Source organism: Epinephelus fuscoguttatus, linkage group LG13 (genome assembly GCF_011397635.1).
Source record: "Epinephelus fuscoguttatus linkage group LG13, E.fuscoguttatus.final_Chr_v1".
In the NCBI taxonomy this organism is placed as follows: domain Eukaryota; kingdom Metazoa; phylum Chordata; class Actinopteri; order Perciformes; family Serranidae; genus Epinephelus; species Epinephelus fuscoguttatus.
The window spans coordinates 37,886,914-37,904,329 of record NC_064764.1 but is presented as its reverse complement, the minus strand read 5'-3'; the positions used below and the strand labels follow the sequence as shown (position 1 = coordinate 37,904,329).

General features: G+C 41.2%; 1 protein-coding gene across 1 annotated transcript in view; it reads right to left on the bottom strand.

Moving 5' to 3' along the window:
* The window catches only part of htr2aa (5-hydroxytryptamine (serotonin) receptor 2A, genome duplicate a), an 82,656-nt gene that overhangs the window by 25,879 nt on the left and 39,361 nt on the right, over positions 1-17,416 (bottom strand). The window contains exon 3 of the mRNA XM_049594683.1: positions 6,936-7,136. Within this exon, the coding sequence (XP_049450640.1) occupies positions 6,936-7,136 (201 nt within the window). The remainder of the gene's footprint in view (positions 1-6,935; positions 7,137-17,416) is intronic.

Sequence of the window (17,416 nt, the reverse complement as noted above, 5' to 3'; positions counted from 1 at the left end):
GTGTGGACCTGACAGGAATTATTCAATCATCTCATTATGATGTTTCTGTTTTACTTTGTTTACATCTGCACGGAGGAGCCAAACTTATCTGCAGATCTCTGATAAAGTCCATAACTGCATTATTCATCTGGAGGAGCATGTAAATGACGAGCGAATCCCAGCTATCGTGTTTGGATCTGGACCAGGAAGGAAGCTAAATTAGCGCTCTGCAGCTCCGGCAGGGCTCGGTCATTAGCAGCCACAGTGCGGAATGACAGAGCTAATGAAGTGGAGGCAACAGGAAGCAAACACAGACCTCGGGGCCGCTGAGGAGCTCAGAGGCATCAGGCGAGGCTGACAACTCACTCCACATGAATTAGTGCCGTTTGTTTTTGGTCAATAAAGTTTGGAGAAAACACAACGAGCGGAGGGAGGGATATTTAGTTTAAAGAAAAGAGGAGTTTTTTATCTGGTTCTTTTCTGCCTAAGCTCTCCTTTTTCTCCACCTGCCCCTGTTTGACTGCGAACAATATAAGAGCTGCTTTTGAACTTCTTCACACAATAATTCTTTTGAACTTGTATAATTGGACTTATTGTCACAGCCCTGTCATATCGACAGACCTGAGTAGATTCATTATAATCCTGCTGCTCCACTGAGTATTAGTGTCAATTGTTACAATATTCATTTATTGTAATCTGACTTTTTTCCTCTCGCGGCTCTTTCTTCACCCTCAGCTATCAGAGGAGGGAGAGTATCTCACTTTCTCTCACTCTGTTATTGTTGTGTGAGAAATCAGGAAGCATTTCAGCTGTGGGCCTGTTGAGACGTGCACATATCAGGCAACACAAATAACCCTGACTAGTGTCTTTCACCTTGATGAACTGATTGCTCTTTAAATTAGGTTCCACCAGTTACAAGAGCTTTTATGTTTAAAGCTACAGCAGATTGTAATAAATTACCTATAATCTACAGCTCTTGTTATCAATAAAGCTGTTTATATGTTATGCTTTTGCATTATGTTTATTTCTGATTGTATGTGGTGATCCACTCTCTACTGTGTATCTTTATTGGACAGTTTGGCTACTTCGCTGATGATGGTCAAGGGCTGTGACGTTTGCTGCTGTTTTTACTCATTTTTTTGCACTTTGAGCACCTTTTTTTGGGCACTGATGTTTTAGATAAGTAGACCATTTTTGCATTACCTGTGTACCTTTTGTAGCTTTACAGTTACATTGGTGTGCAGGTTGGTATCTGGTATTTTTTTATTAACTAATGTTCAAGGTGTGTCTTTTTCTTGATGTTGTTTTGTTTTTGTTTGTTTTTGTGAATTTTTTTCTTTTGTTTTTTTTTTGTCTGCTCTCTGTCCATACATTGCCACATTTATAATTGTATTTCTGTTATCTATTCTTTCATTAATTTATTCTCTCATTCAGTTGTTTTGTAGTGACAAATGTTGATAAATGATAAATGTTGAGACCCCCTCGAAAACAAGATGGCACATCTCAAAAGTGGTTTTGTCGCAGTAAATAAATTTAAACACAAGGTCAAACCTCACAACTCTTCTCTCTTTCTTTCTGCAGAGATGTATGTGAACATATTTTCATACCTACATCATGTGGACAAAGGTGTCAATGTCCAACGTGTCAAACTAGATTTGTGTTGTCCTATTGTGCTTTACACTGACAACACCACCTCAAATTAGCCTCTGCAGTAACACACTTTCATGCACGACCAAAATGAACTTTGACGTGGCATTTAGGTGCTTTACATTTCTGTTTTATATTGCTAAGTTTGGCATTAATCAGAACAAACTGGGGGTTTGTCCATTGCAATGCTCTCTCCTAAATGACAGAGAAGGCCAGTTTCCAAAATGACATATTACCTTTCTACCGTTTGCATTTTGCAGCATCCTTGACATCACATCACAGTTCTGTTTCAAAACTACCTGGTTAGGGTTAGGAAAAACATCATGGTTTCGTAATAAACAATAAATAAGTACTTTTGTCACTAACATGATGTCATGTATGTCACATACGTCACTAGCAATGCATGCTACATATATTAGCATACTGGGCTATGTTGCTATTTAAAGCAGTCAACACTGACTTTAGTCTCCTGGGTGTAAAAAGCCCAAATGCTCTTTCAGTATTTGTACAGCTTTACGCGATTGTTGCTTTTTATGCTACGCCACGTCACGTCACTTCCTCCTCTGGTCCTGTAATAATTACTACGACCACTAGAGGGCGCTACCTTATAATAAACATGAGTTATGAGCTGCTTTCACTGACAACCTGTGGTCAGTTGTTAGTGAGAGCAATTTTATCAAGCGCACAACAATTGAATAGAAGCAGTCATTGTGACAAAAATCTCAAGTCTCATTAAATATTTATGAAAAAAAAAGTTAAAAAAAAACCTGATAAGTCCAAGTTAAAATTAGGGATAAAATACAGCATATTAAATAAAGCAATATAAATTACACAGTATTGTAAATGAATAAACTGAATGTAAACAGTAATGTATAAAATCTATAAATACAGAGGTGTAAACAGTAAATATATCAATGTGTGAAATTTTCTTTTTAGTAAATCTGGTTTAGTTGAGCACTTTGTTTAAACGAGAGCACACGTCATCTTAGTTTAACTGTGTGTGTGTGTGTGTGTGTGTGTGTGTGTGTGTGTGTGTGTGTGATGACTTCAATAGGGAGATTTTTCAAACATCTTTATAAGAAAAAAAGTTTTAAAGATGCAGCACACTTGAGACTTTGTTCAGTTGGGAAAGTTTCTGTGAGATGTCCAAGAAAAAGACGGTCCACATCCTCAAAGTCTTTTCTCTCGTAAACGTGAAACATGAAACAAAATCATTTCAAGACAATATAAATCCTATGTTTATGAATCGTGTCCGTCAGTCACAGACTGTCCTGTCGCTGCTGAAATTTTCTGTCTTTTTGAGTTCCTCATCATCTGTGACAGCACAAACTCTGAGCTGTTTGAAAGATGATTTGATCCCTGATGGTCCGGGCAGGTGAGTGACTGTGTGAAGCTTTCTTTTTTCTGCTAAAACAACAAGTCAGTCATCATCTTTAAAATCTCTCTCAGTTTGAAACCACTTTGACGAAGCAGAAATCTCACGTTTGTGTTTATTAAACTACTTTTTTCACTATTACAGGAGAAAAGACTTTCAGCATAGAGACTGATTGTTTTGATAAATACGTCTGGTTATCTTCTCCTCTGCCTCCCGCAGCTTTTCTAAGAGACCCTCCTCTGGGACTGTCTCCCACACAGTGGATAAGACGGTCTATATTAGAACTGGGACGATTTGGTCCCTGGTCAGTGTCTGCAGTAAAGATGTCAGGAGACGTTTTGGACTCGTTTCACTCGTCATAAATTTATTTCCTTTGAGCATTCACAGTCCCACGGGTTAAACTGATTACGACTCCCTTAAAAAAACGTTCATCCTTGGATGCCGTCCTGACCAAGCTCAGTAGGAAACTGGTTAACAGTGGAGGGTCATTAGTTTATAAAGCTCAGCTGGACCCTCGGGCTCACACACCACCTGCCTCTAATGTTATCAGCTCATTAAATGGACATTATCAGTTGTCATCAGGAGCATACATTTATCGTTAATGTGCTTTTTGACCATAAAGGACTCTTTAATATCTCAGCATCTGCACAGCAGATCATAGATACATTAATGAAAAGGATAACAACATGACCTGAGCGTCATTCATAAAGAAGACAAGGCTTCGAGAAGCATCTGAATGAGAGACGTTCATAAATAGAGCGCTGTCTGCTACCAGAAACCAGAGAAGAAGAACAAAGTAACAGCGTTAATGTGTCGTTGGTGCAGAGAGGCTTTGCTTCCACCATTAGAGCACCATTCAGCGGAACACATCATGCTGATGCTTTTGTTCTGCTTGAGATGTTACATTAAAGGTCATTAAGACCGTCATGAGTTCTCTCTTTATGTCTTCTGTTGGAGTGTGGAGTTAAATGGACTTTAGGTACATTCACCTTTTTACGGTTTGTGCTGACAGATGATTTGTTATGTGCAGGAAAGTGATGTGACACTTTATTCTGTGACAGCAGTCAATCATTTCCAGGAGCTGTGTTCTGAGGGTCAGAAAATCAGTTAGACCGTTGGGCTTTGTTATTGTAGTTTCAGTTTTTGGATTTTGTTTGGTTAAGTTAAGTTCAGTTGAGGTAGTTAGGGGTTGGCCAAGCGACCTCTCCATCTCTTATTTCTTTCGGTCTACATCTCCAGCCCCTTTTGTTTCCTACTTTGACTTTGTAAGTATTGTTTTTGTTTGCCTTTTCTCCTGCAAACTGCATCTGGCATCAAATTCAAATGTTCTAGTCTCTAGTTGAGCCTTTGCCTGTTTAGAGATGCCGTAATAGTAATATATTCATGTAAGTTAACATTAGCCAGCTAACAATGGAGAACGTCAAACAAAATATGTCACCTAATGTTACCTGAAGCTCTGTGTCCTTTCTTGGGATATTCTCGTCTTTCTAGCAGCTGTGAACGTAACTTTAGTGTTGCTGGAAGACTTATCGAACAGAGTAGAACAATGTTGATGCCATCTACTGTGGATGATGTCACCTTCCTCCAAGATAACCCAAAATAAACCAGGATGGATGAATGGTTTAAATATTTCCGTTAACAGCTGTTAGTCAAGAAGAGGTTTTGAAGATAAAGACTTAAAGGGATAGTGCACCCAAAAATGAAAATTCAGCCATTATCTACTCACCCATATGCCGAGGGAGGCTCAGGTGAAGTTTTAGAGTCCTCACATCACTTGCAGAGATCCAAGGGGAGAGCAGGTAGCAACACAACTCCACCTAATGGAGGCTGACGGCGCCCCAGATTCAGACGTCCAAAAACACATAATTGAATCCACAAAATATCTCCATACTGCTCGTCCGTAGTGATCCAAGTGTCCTGAAGCCCCGACATAAAAAGTTGTTTGGAAAAACATTTTAACTCTGTTTTTAGCCTCACTGTAGCCTGTAGCTCTGACTGCCTCTCTGTACACAGCACTCACGTGTGCGCTTGCACGAGACCGTGAGACATGGGCACCGCGTTCATGTGTTCACGTGCTTTCCCTTGGATCACTACGGACGAGCAGTATGGAGATATTTTGTGGTTTTAATTATGTGTTTTTGGACGTTTTAATCTAGGGCACTGTAAGCCTCCATTAGGTGGAGTTGTGCTGCTACCCACTCTCCCTTTGGATCTCCGCAAGTGTTATGAAGACTCTAAAACTTCACCTGAGCCTCCCTCGGCATATGGGTGAGTAGATAATAGCTGAATTTTCTTTTTTTGGGTGCACTATCCCTTTAACGTATGCCAATAGCAAGACTCAAAATTGAAAGGTGAAATGACATTGCCTTTTGACAGTTATTTATAAAGTGCCATGAGTGTATCATGGTAAATAGGCAAGCTGTAACCATGGTAACAACAACAGAGTGACAGGTACAAACTCAGGATTTGCTTTAATGGCATTTAGACAGTATTAACCAACAAAACATCCTAAAGAGGACACTTTAAATTGAGTTCTGTGGCTTCTGAACAGGATTGTTTCCCTGACCGCTCGGGCCGGTTCAATAATCCAATCACACAAAAGTGACATCACATTTCTCAAGGTGATATTTCTCCATATATCACTCTCCATCCTGTAGATCTGACATGTGCGTCACTCTCCTGAACAAAGCTCCGCTCGCCTTTTATCTTGTGAAATCAGGATAAGTCAGTTATGTGGGCTGTAAATCATTAACAGCACTGACGTCGAGCTGTGATGTTCCTGCCATCCATTCAGTAGATACAATCTCAGGGCTGGGCACTCTGCCACCTGGATAAAAATGAACCGTTTCACCATTTCTCTTCTTAATTAGCTTAGTGTGAAAGCATGTCGGCTAACAACCAGAAAAACAAATCAATCAGGACAGGAAGGTGGAAAAGTTTTGGGATAATTCAACTTCAATCAAACAATAACTGATGGTTTGTTTTTGCAGTTTGCTAACTGCAATGTTATCAGAGCTGAAACTGAAATACATTTTCATAGCAATCTTCATTTTCCTCCTTGTTTTCAGCTGGCGAGCTAATGTGCACTCTGCTCGTCCCTCCCACCACTTCCACCGTGTGCAGCCCCATCATTACATTTCCTACTCATCTAGCTCCATTGACCTGAGCAGCTGGATACCAGCCAGGCAGCCAGAAGCCAATTATCAGGACCTGATTGTTCCTTCACCTCCATAAAAATTATATGGAGTCATAAACGTCACTTTTGTCTTGAACAGGGGAAAATTGCATCTTATGAGCAGCCGGCTGCCCTTCTTTTCTCATGGTTAGAGGCTCTGCTCTCTCTCCGCTCTTTATTCCCTCACAGTTTTTAGCCCTGGCCTCTCAACTGAAAGAATTCAGCCAATCAATTTATATACTCAACCCATTATAACCCATTCAACCAACCCACTCTGAGCAGCTATTGTCCCTCTGCAAAGAGGGGGGTGTCACAGTGAGCAAGGACCCACACATCAGAGAAGAACTGTTTCATCCTTGACCACAAAATACAAACACCATTATTATTACAGCCTTGGATCGGTGAATTTATAATGTGTGTGATCAGAGATGTGTCGTACAATACTGCTGCTGCTCCACTTCAACCTTCAAATCAAAGCAAAACCCCAAACTCTCTCTCGGCTCACCGTTTCCTCACGAAACAAAACTGGACTTGTGTAGTTCTTTGTGTTCATCCTCCTCCCAAACAAACATGTAGATATACAGGCAGAATTTGAAAGGGACACTGTGCAGGTTCTTCCTAAAAAACAATGTATAGACTCATACAGCATCGTCACATATAACCCTCTTATTTTCTGTGTTTATGTGCCAAACAAGTCTTTGGTTTCAACCTGTTTTTGTTTCAAACAGTTGGTGTGTTTTCCTGTGTGTGTGTTCTTACCCACTGAGATGGTCCACACCGCCATGATCTTGATGCGGGCCTTAGTGTGGGAGTTGAAGCGGCTGTGGTGGATCGGGTTTCGTATGCCGATGTATCGATCCAGAGAGATGGCGCAGAGGTGCATGATGGACGCCGTGGAGAACAGGACGTCCAGGTAGATCCAGATGGGACAGAGGTCAGAGGGCAGCGGCCACCCGTAATCTGCAGGAGGAGGAAGGAAGAGAGAAGACGTTAAATATTTATTTATTTATTTTTCTTTATTTTATTTTCCACAAAACCTTTCAACCGTCTTTTTAAGAAACATTTCTTTTAATCAAAAGTTGATGTTGTAGTGAACACATGAATCTTTTCATTAGAGGTAGGAAGCGCTACCTCTAGAGCTACCTGACAAATAGGAGGAAGACTGTTTTCTTTAATGGCAGTTTGTCGAAGATGAGGTGTTACATGTGGTGTACCTCAAGGCAGCTGTTTGGGGCCCCTGTTGTCTTCGTAAATCATCTTCCATTAGTTTTAGAAACGGCTCAAACTGCTATGCATGTGGATGATGCTACGTCATCAACAGCAGATTTGAATAGTATTCCAGTTACAAATAGTGGTTGAATGAGTTACAAACAACAAAATGGTACTTAATGTTGGTGAAACAAAGTCTGTGGTATTAGGATCGAGTTATCAGTTAAAAGCTGACCCAACACTGACATTACATTTAAACAGTTTATCCATTTAATATGTAATGACATAAAACTGCTGGGTGTAACCTTAGATACAGACGTTACGCTAGACTTTTTCGTCGCCGGTCATTTTGACCGACAGGTTCATAAAAATCCGGTCATAATCTATTTTTACCGGTCATTTTAATTTTCGTTTTTAAATGATAATAAAGATATTCAAAGACATTTAGTTTTCATTAGTTCTTTTTTAGTAAATCCAACAAGCAAGTTATAAAGTGTGCATTAATAAGGACATGAACGAAAAGATGAACAGACATCCACACACCCGTGCCATTAGGCTTTGCCCTGGACACACCGGACGGCACTAACGCGTCCAGTGTGTCCAGGGCGTTATGTAGTTATGCCTGTAGGCTCGGTGACACAAAATTAAAATTGTAATGAAGTGATTAGGGTATTGAAAAATGTGTTCGGTTATGCACTGTTGTGTTTAAATTATAAACACGGTACGTTCCACAGTGCGTGCTGTTATTTTATTTTGAAAATTCTCTTTTCTTTTCTGTGTCTGACTTCCTGTTTGGTACGATCCGCTCGATCCAGCTTGACAGAAGCGCTCGTGGCTCGCATGAAAAATAGACCAGACGCCGAACTGAAGCGCTGTCTCTGCGGACGCTCCGCTCTGCTCAGCGGCCTGTGTGGACAGTCAGATATGTTAACATGGGTGCTGACTGAAAACTGCCTCCGCTGCTGGGCGCCGTGCTTCGGTTCCACGTCCGGTGTGTCCAGGGCGTCTGGCTACATGAAGCAGATGAATGACTTTTTCTCTGCAGTGTGAAAACACGAGTGGCAGGAGTGGTAATTGCAACCGGTCAAAATGGACGGCCTTCAGATTTTCCAGTCATTGTTGTAGAAAATACGGTCAATGACCGAGAATATCCGGTAGGGCCATAACAGTACATGTATTTGTGTCGAACCGTTCGGTACGCAACTTTCGTTTCGGCACGACCCTGTACCGAATTATTGGGCGCAGGATATTATTTTATTTTATTTTGTTTTATTTTAATTCCGTTTTTGCGAGCCGAACCATTTAAAATATCTAGTTCCCCGACGGACATAATTGAATCTGAGCAGGCTTTAAAGCTGACCAGCTGCACTATACTTTTTATTTTAATTGAGTAAAACTGTTTAAGCAGAAATGTATATTTATATTTTTCATTCAAAAAATGTGTTAAAAAAAAACAGCAGGATTTTATTTTTCACTTTTATATTTCTATTTTCATTCAAACAATGTGAAAAAGCAGGATTTTATATATATCTGTTTCATTCAAAAACTGTGTAAAAAGAGTTAACTGCTGTGGTGGTATGTTTTAATAAGGTTACCAATAAGTAAAAGATATTTAATAGTTGTCTATTTTTTTCATTACTGTACCAAAAAAACACCAAACTGTGACTTGTGTACCGAGGTACGTACCGAACTGAGATTTTTGTGTACCGTTACACCCCTAATATCCGGTTAACGCGAGCCCTGCTTAGATAATATATTATCATGGTCTAAACAAATAGATAGTGAGAAACATGGGAAGGGCTGGGGATCCCAATACAGGAACAAAAGTACAGTACTTGAGTAAATGTACTTCGCCACATTCCAACTCAAAAACAAAACACAACAGAACTAAAAGCCCATCAGGGATAAATAAAGTTTTTTTCAAATTGAACTGAATTGTGTTTTTTACGTGTTATAGCTGTTTTCTTTCATGTGAACAGCCACTAACAACACGCTGAAGCCGAATTTGTTTTTATGTCTGACTGTATTTGTTTTATTGTAACTGCCGCCTGTCATAAAAAGCATTAGCGTGGCCTCAGTGATGCTTTTCATGGACTCGCCACCCGTCTGTAGCCTCTGAAAAGCTAATTACACAGTGACCACACAGCGATAAATGGAGTGAGTCATACAGATGGAACATGGCCGAAGGCTTTGAAACCTGAGCGCACGCTCCACATATATCCACACAGTCGGAGCTGCAGGTGCACGGGCTGGAACTACACATGTTACCTTCACACACACACACACACACACACACACCATCACATCTCCCTCATGGCCGCCTACAGCAGCCGTCTCTAAATATAGTCTGTAAATCGGCCCTGAAACCATTCAGCTGCAGATAGAAACGATTTTATACAATGTTTGGAATATTAACGTAAATGGAGGCAGATTGTATATGTCAAGGTGAGGCTGGCTTATTTGTAGAGGCCATTTAACACAAGGCACTTCAGAGGCGTAGAGCATTATACATCGGAGGAGGATGAGATCATAAGAAACAGATAAAGGAAAGAGATTGCATTCCTTTACTAAAAAAAAAAAAATACTTCAACACGTCTAAAAATGTACAGCCACACTGTCAGCCCCATAAGGACGTAATACTCACTACACCGCAGGAAGAATATTAAAAATAGAGAGACAGCTACTCAGCTCTTCTCGGGTCTTAATCACCAGAGGAGATCAAAAAGGTTTATCCTCTATATGGTGGCTTCTTAAGAAGTCCATTGAGTAGGATTTGGGAAATAAATGGAATATAATATAATAAGTCTGTTTTCTTCAGTGTATAATCACCTGAAAATAAGAATCATTGTGGTTTCAATACCTTAGAATGAGTCATTTCTATCTACATAGGGAGCAGGTCCTCGTCCACAGACATCGCCACATTGCACTGCCATGTTTCTACAGTGGCTCAGAATGGACAAACCAAACACTGGCTCTAGATAGGGACATTCACGTTTTCATGTTTTCACTTTGGTCGCTGTGGTTAGCAGCCCCTCCAGGACGAGCATGGTCAGAAATAAAACATTGATTTGTAACATGAAACTGGTTTATTCAGTGTTTTTACTGGTTTAAATCAGCTGGTCTGTTTGTCTTGGAGAGGAAGAGACCTCTGTGGATAATTCAGCTCCCGGTAAAAACCTCCTGAACAATAAACACTGAAGGAATTCTAACCAGGAGAAGTTTCATGCTGGTTGCAGTCTTCAATCCTCACCACTAGATGTCACTAAATCCCCCTAAATCTGACACACTGTTCCTTTAAGACCAAGTCTAATGCTGCCTTTACACCGAACAACATTTCAAGTCTTTGTTGATTCAGTCAAGTCATCAAATTTGTCTGACTAAAGTCTGACCTGAGTCCAAGTCATGTGACTTGAGTCCACACATCTGTCTCATGCAAATGCTGATCTTCAATGACATGAACATCAACAACCAGTAGCTGCGCTCTCTGCAGCACCACACAGGAAGCAGCAAACTGGGGAGACAGTAAACATGAAGGGGACTGGAGGCGCCAGAATGTGGACAAGCCTCGCCTCTTGTTCTGTGGTAAAAGAGGAGAAACTAATGGACCTGTGAAGTGAACAAGAGCCTGTGTTTAATTCTGATCCATCAAGTAGTGCTTATTTTAGTGAGAAATCTTAATGTTTGAAATGTTCACCTCTCATTCCAACAGTCTCCTCCCAGTAAATTAATCCAGCTCACTTTATCTTTATAGATTATATTGATGCTGAATTTACAAGAATACTGTCGACATGTGACGCCTTTTATCTCGTCTTAAATGGAATCTAGTTGTAGTCTTGCCAATACTGACCCTGCAAGATCCCCAGTCTTTGAGAAATCCTATAGTGTGAGACTACGACCTCACATTGTCTTTAGATGTGAGAGGCTGTCAGACTTTAGAAGACTTTGAAAAGACTCGTCATGAGTTGTACTCTATTTGTCATTTCCCCTTCTTTAGATTTCTGGATAGCTGATGGTGTCACTTGTAAAGTCAGAGGATCACTGAAGTCATTAGGAGTCTCTGCTCCACTGGAGTAAACAGGTGACAGATTGCAAAATAAAGTCAAAGTGGCCGTTAAACTGCCCGGTCTATTTCACTTTTCTGAAAGACCTGAGATATTTTACAGTGTCCTTGTCGTCCTCTGTAACAAGGGTTTAAGATTTAGACTACAGAAGGCCAGATCTCACAGGATGAACAATTCCTTTATCTGTTAAACTCTAGCTAATGATCAGTTTCACATATAACAGGTTGGGTTGAATGGCAGAGGGAAAACCTACTCAAGTTTTTGTTTTTTGTTTTTTGTCATTTCATGTCTTTTATCCTGTTTTTTTTTGTATCTTGTGCTTATGATCTTAAGACCAAGACAAATTTTAAAGACAGATGGTCCTCTGACAGTTGTCTCTATCCATGCTAGCAAAAAAAGTCCCCCTGTAACCCTTCCAACCAATGATATCATCACGCAATTGTTTACTCTCCCCTGACCCCCACTGCTACAGGTGCACGTCCAATTAAGCAGATACTCACTGATTTACATATATCTGTATACGTATATGTACTTGGAATGGGTGGGATTTAAACAGGAAGTGGGTGGGACCTCACCAGAAGTTATTTTAAGGCTGAAATTAATACGGGTTGATTAGAAATGGCTATATTCATTATTTGTTAGAAAAACACAACAATCACAGGGTTGAACTTCAGATCTCTTACGAGAGGAAAAACTTTGAACACAGCTTCCCAAATGAGGATTTTACTATATGTATGGCTACTGACACATTTTACTTGTGAGACACAGAAAAATTGCATTATCCATAAAGAGGACCTCTTTTATGTCAGGTTATAAACATCTGGCCAGACTGCTCCCTATCTAGCCTGGAAATCCAGACCCAAATCTAGAAAGATTTAGAGTCTGGTTATGAGTAATGCAAATGGCCCAACTTGAGGGGCGGCACCAAGCATGCATTTGAAAATATCACTGCACGCAATTGGATAACACTACGACCAATCAGAACAATACACAGGGTGACGTATCCAGAGCTTAGCTACCAGCAGAGCTAACTGGTAGATTAGACTCTTGCCGTATCCAGTCGGCAAAACAGCAAAAATGTCCTTCTTGCAAAGGAAAGACTCGAGCGCCGTCTTCTGTTCCTCTTTTAGAGAAAAAGCCAAGTCTAACTCGTTCATTGTAGCGGCCAAAGCCGTTTCAAACAACTGGTGTTACTGACTGATTCCGGACTTCGTCGTTGCAGCGCTGTCGTCATCTGTTTAGCTCGGTTCTGGCCCACCTATATCAGATACACCGGTGTGATTGGTGCAGCTCGGCTTCAACAGCATGGTTAATAAGCATCATCACTGATTGCCAGAGTGACTCATTGAGCAAATTCAAATTGTGCTCTCGCGAGAACTCTGGATTTCCAGGGTACTCCCTACCTGCCCCCTTGACCCAATCTAGTTTCTGTCATTCATACAGGGCCAGGTCACTGTGGCAGCAGGTGAAGCAAGACTTTCAGACGTCCCTTACCCCAGAAACATTTTCCCAACCCAATCACAAAAACAAATTTGGCATTCTGCAAACCACAGGTACGTTATATTTGTACCTTACTATGTAGCAGATACAGAACAGTGTGGTTAATGCGCACAAAAACCACTTGATTGGAAAAAGATAATGTTTTGGCTTAAAATAACCAGTTCTGGGGGCTCAACTCTGGCAGGGTTTGCAGCAATGTCTCCATAAAGAACAACCCCTTTTTTGTGCCACTTTGCTGGCAGGAAAATCAGCAATGAGTTGCAGAAACACACCCACATTTGGCACCCAAAAAGCCGCTGGAAATACAGCAATGACTCACTAAGAAACAACTGTTTTTTGTTGTTTGTTGGTCTTCAGCAGTTTCTGCAGCTTGGCAGGCGTCTGGCCTGGGTGTCACCAAGCATCATCCTAAGCCAACACTGACGTGCCAAAAACTGCAATGGCTAAAATGCCAAACTCAAAGCTTCAAAACCGCAGTCCACAAACCAGAAGGTGACATCATGTTGGCTGTGTCCACCCTGACGACACTCAGCAGTGTATCATACTGCTGTGACAGGTGCCATCCTGCATCAAACACCACAAAAGGTTACTGTCCTGCCAAGTTACAAACCGACGCTCCTCATCAACATACTGCCATGAAAGGAGGCTTTTGGCATCAGGTGTCTGACGCCAAAATCACCGACAAAGTGGCGGTATTTGATGACTTCAGAATGAGAACAGGTTGGCTTGGCAGGTGTCTCACCATCTATCATCCCCTCCACCTCCAGATGACAAAGTCAGCTCATCACAGACATTAATATGATACATATGAAACATATAAATATATTTATAGTTTGCAGACACGTAAAATGCCAAAATTTTCTTGTGGCGGCTGAGCTGGTTTGCCAACTTCTCCTGGGGGATCCAGAGGCGTTCCATGCCAGATGAACTATATCATCTCTCCATCATGTTCTGGGCCTCCTACCAGTTGGATTTGCCTGAAAAACCTGTAAAGGAAGGCGTCCAGGAGAATCCTGATCAGAAGCCTCAACTGGCTCCTCTACTCCGAGCTCTTCATCTCAAGGAGAGTCCAACTATCCCGCGGAGGAAACTCTGCGGGATAGTTGGACTTGGTCGCTTGGATCTAGAATCTCAAAGCTCATGGCTCTGAGAATAATAAACTAGCTTCTTAAAAAGAAACAATCAATCATGTCCACAGTGTTACTTTCTTTTTAAGTCTCCACAGTTGGCATTAACTCTAAACACTCTAAACAGAGTAAACACACAGACACTACAGTGTATCAGAAGGAATTCAAACTGCGAGCAGACGAGTCGGGAGGCGTCATCACCACCGAGGCTGTCAACAAAAATAGACTCAGAGCCGAGGGGATTAGAGGCAGACCATCAGGGTCAGGATGAAGCATTTCCTCCTCCTCCTCCTCCTAATTCTGTCGTTCCCTCCATACGACAGGTGAGGGACGACCTGGTCCACGCTTTTATTATTTGGGAGGTGATGACTCATCCACGTCGCTCGATGTCACCATGGTCACCGCCACATTCAGCCTCCTCCTCCTCCTCCTCATCGTCACTCCTGTTTTCTGATTTTCTCTTTTCTTCCTGCTTTTCATTTCATCGTCCTCCTCTGATGGTCAAATCGTGTTTGTCCACTGCCTCTTTCACCTTGTTTTCCGTCTGTGAGTCTTTTTTTAGTTTCAGGCTCATTCGGTCTCAAACAGCCTTTTTTGTTCCCTCTACTTCTGCTGCACTCGAGTTTTCATTCAGTCTGAGTTTAGTTTGTCTTTGTGCACTTCAGATGGAGACACTGTGGTTGTTCTCATGTTGTTTGCAGACAGAATCAAAGGAAATGCTGTTGTACAAACACGTACAAACTACCTGAAATCTTTTTCCCAAAACGTACACAAATGGAAATGTCGACCTGGTGGTGCTGCTCGATAAAAAGTTAGTGGTTTATTTGGAACTCTGAGTACTGTGAGAATGTGGGCCACATTTCATGACAATCCATCCGATTTAAGGAATGAAGCACTTCACTTCGTGCATTCTGATGAATTTTCCTGCACTTATTTGTGTCTGTTGTGCATTAGTTTATGGTGTAAATGTACTTCAATTGGTCAAAATAAAAGACATCTGCTACTTTTATACAGGGGCAAAGCACCAAAGTCTGGGTCCTTGGCATGGCATAGGGTCCAGAATTTGGTTTACAAAGTCAGTTTGCTTTCTTTCTTTCTTTCTTTCTTTCTTGTCTTACGTCAACAGCAAAAGCAGTCACTGGACTCTTACTGTATTTAGGCACGTTTAAGGGGTGAAAGGGGCCTCAGAGACATTCAAAGCTCCGTCTTTTAACTGATTTATTCCACAATATTAGCTTAGGTAAGGCACTAATTAGAAATAAAAGCAAATCCAAACAGACCAAACTGAAATTCCAGACTTTTCCAGGGACCCCCTGCCATTTGGGCCCTGGGCAATCAGTTCCACAACTTTGTTGTTACTGGGTGCTGGTCAAATGCACATGATCTAAATATTAAGGGTGATGTGTCCCCTGCGTCCCCCGTGAAATCTACACCTATGGAGTCAAAGCAGAAATTGGCAAGAGAGGAAAAAAGTATGTAAAGTTAAATCAGCTCAAATTTGTGCCTAAGGTTCACTGTGTAGGATTTAAGGGAATTTAGTGAAACTTTTTAATGGGTTAGACAAATGCACATGTTCTAAATATTGAGTGGGACGTGTCCCCTGTGTCCCCCCCTGAAATCTACAGCTATGGAGCATACGTAAAAATTGGCATGAGAGGAAAAAATTAAGTAAAATTAAGTTTTAAAAAAGTTAAGTTAGAATTTAGGTGAGTAAAAAAAGAGTACAATTACTTTAAATTTTTACTCAAAGGTCTATTGTGTAAGATTTGGGGGAATTTAATGGTACGTAATCTACACCTATGGAGCAGAAGAAAAACTGTCATGAGAGCAAAAAACTTGAACTAAACTAAAATTAATTCAACTTTGTACTTAAAAGTCCACTGTGTAAGATTTAAGGGAATTTGGTGGTGTACATAGTGATGAGGTCTGCAGATTGCAACCAGCTGAATTTTTATTGGAGGGGACAAATGCACATGTTGTAAATATTGAGTGGCATGTGTCCCCTGCACCCACCCCTGAAACTCACACCTATACAGCTAAACTAAAATTGAAACCACTTTTCAGTACATTCGGAAATTTTGACTTTATTTTGTGATGTTGCAGCTTTATGCTAAAATAATTTTGCACACAATACCTCAGGCATCATGAGGACGCCAATGTAGGATTTCAAACGTTTTCGCAAAGTTATTAAAAAGAATAAACTGAAATATCACATTGACAGAAGTTTTGAGACTCTTTGCTGTGACATGAAATTGAGCTCAGGTGTTTCACATTTCTCCTGATCACCTGTGAGCTGTCTCTACACTTTGATTGGAGTCCACCTGTAGTCTGTTCAGCTGATTGGACATGTGTTAGAACACCTGTCTATATATAGGCCTGAGGTCTCCCAGCTGACAAGCACAACGCCATGAGGTGGAAGGAGCTGCTGCAGAGCTCAGAGACACGGAGCTGGGGAAGGTCACAGCAAAACATGTCTGCTGCATTTAAGCTTCTCAAGAGCAGAGCAGCCTCCATCGTTCTTCAGCTGAAGGACGGTGTCAGACTTTGAATACCTCTGTTCTAAAGGGACAAATGTGTTAAACTGCTTTTCCAAATTTTCACTCAGAGTGTCAGCAAATAAATCCAACATTTTTAACCTTTTCATAAATAGAAAATTACAGCCACAGCATCATCATGCCTTCTCACAAAAAAAATAATTTAAATTTGTTTGATTTCAAGTTCAAACGTCAGTCAGTCCACGGTGATGGATCACTCATGTCAGGAGAGTTTAAAGCCTGTGAATGTCGATTTTCACAGATCGACTGAGGTAATTGGCTGCACGGACAGCAGGGAATCGATTTAAAGTTAGTGGACTAAAACGTGCATTAACACAAGTTTGGTGCTTTAAACTGGCCGACCCGTGTTTGTTGTTTTCACCTCAAATACTCTCTAACAGACGTTGCTCTACGGTTGATCAACTGTTCTCAGTTTATCCCATCGAGAAGCACAAAGAGAAAAGCGAACTCCCCCTCGGGGACTGATAGAGTATCACGTTATTACCGGCTCCACAACCTCTGATGGTGATGACCTGAAACGAGAGTGAAGTATCCCTCGCAGACACAAACAGAAGAATTCCCACAGGAGCTGCTGAGATGTGACTTTTTGCTGCTGCAGACGAAGCCGTCTTTATGAAAGCGCTGCTGTGGTTTTACACTCAACATGTTGTGGCGTTGTCACCTCGGCCTTGTTCCTCTCAGAGAGCCGGGAGCCAGTTTCTGCTTCCTCCGCTTGTAAAACCTCAACACAGGAAAGGCTGCGACTGCAACATTACTCCTCAGTACCTGACACCAATTAGACCCAGTCA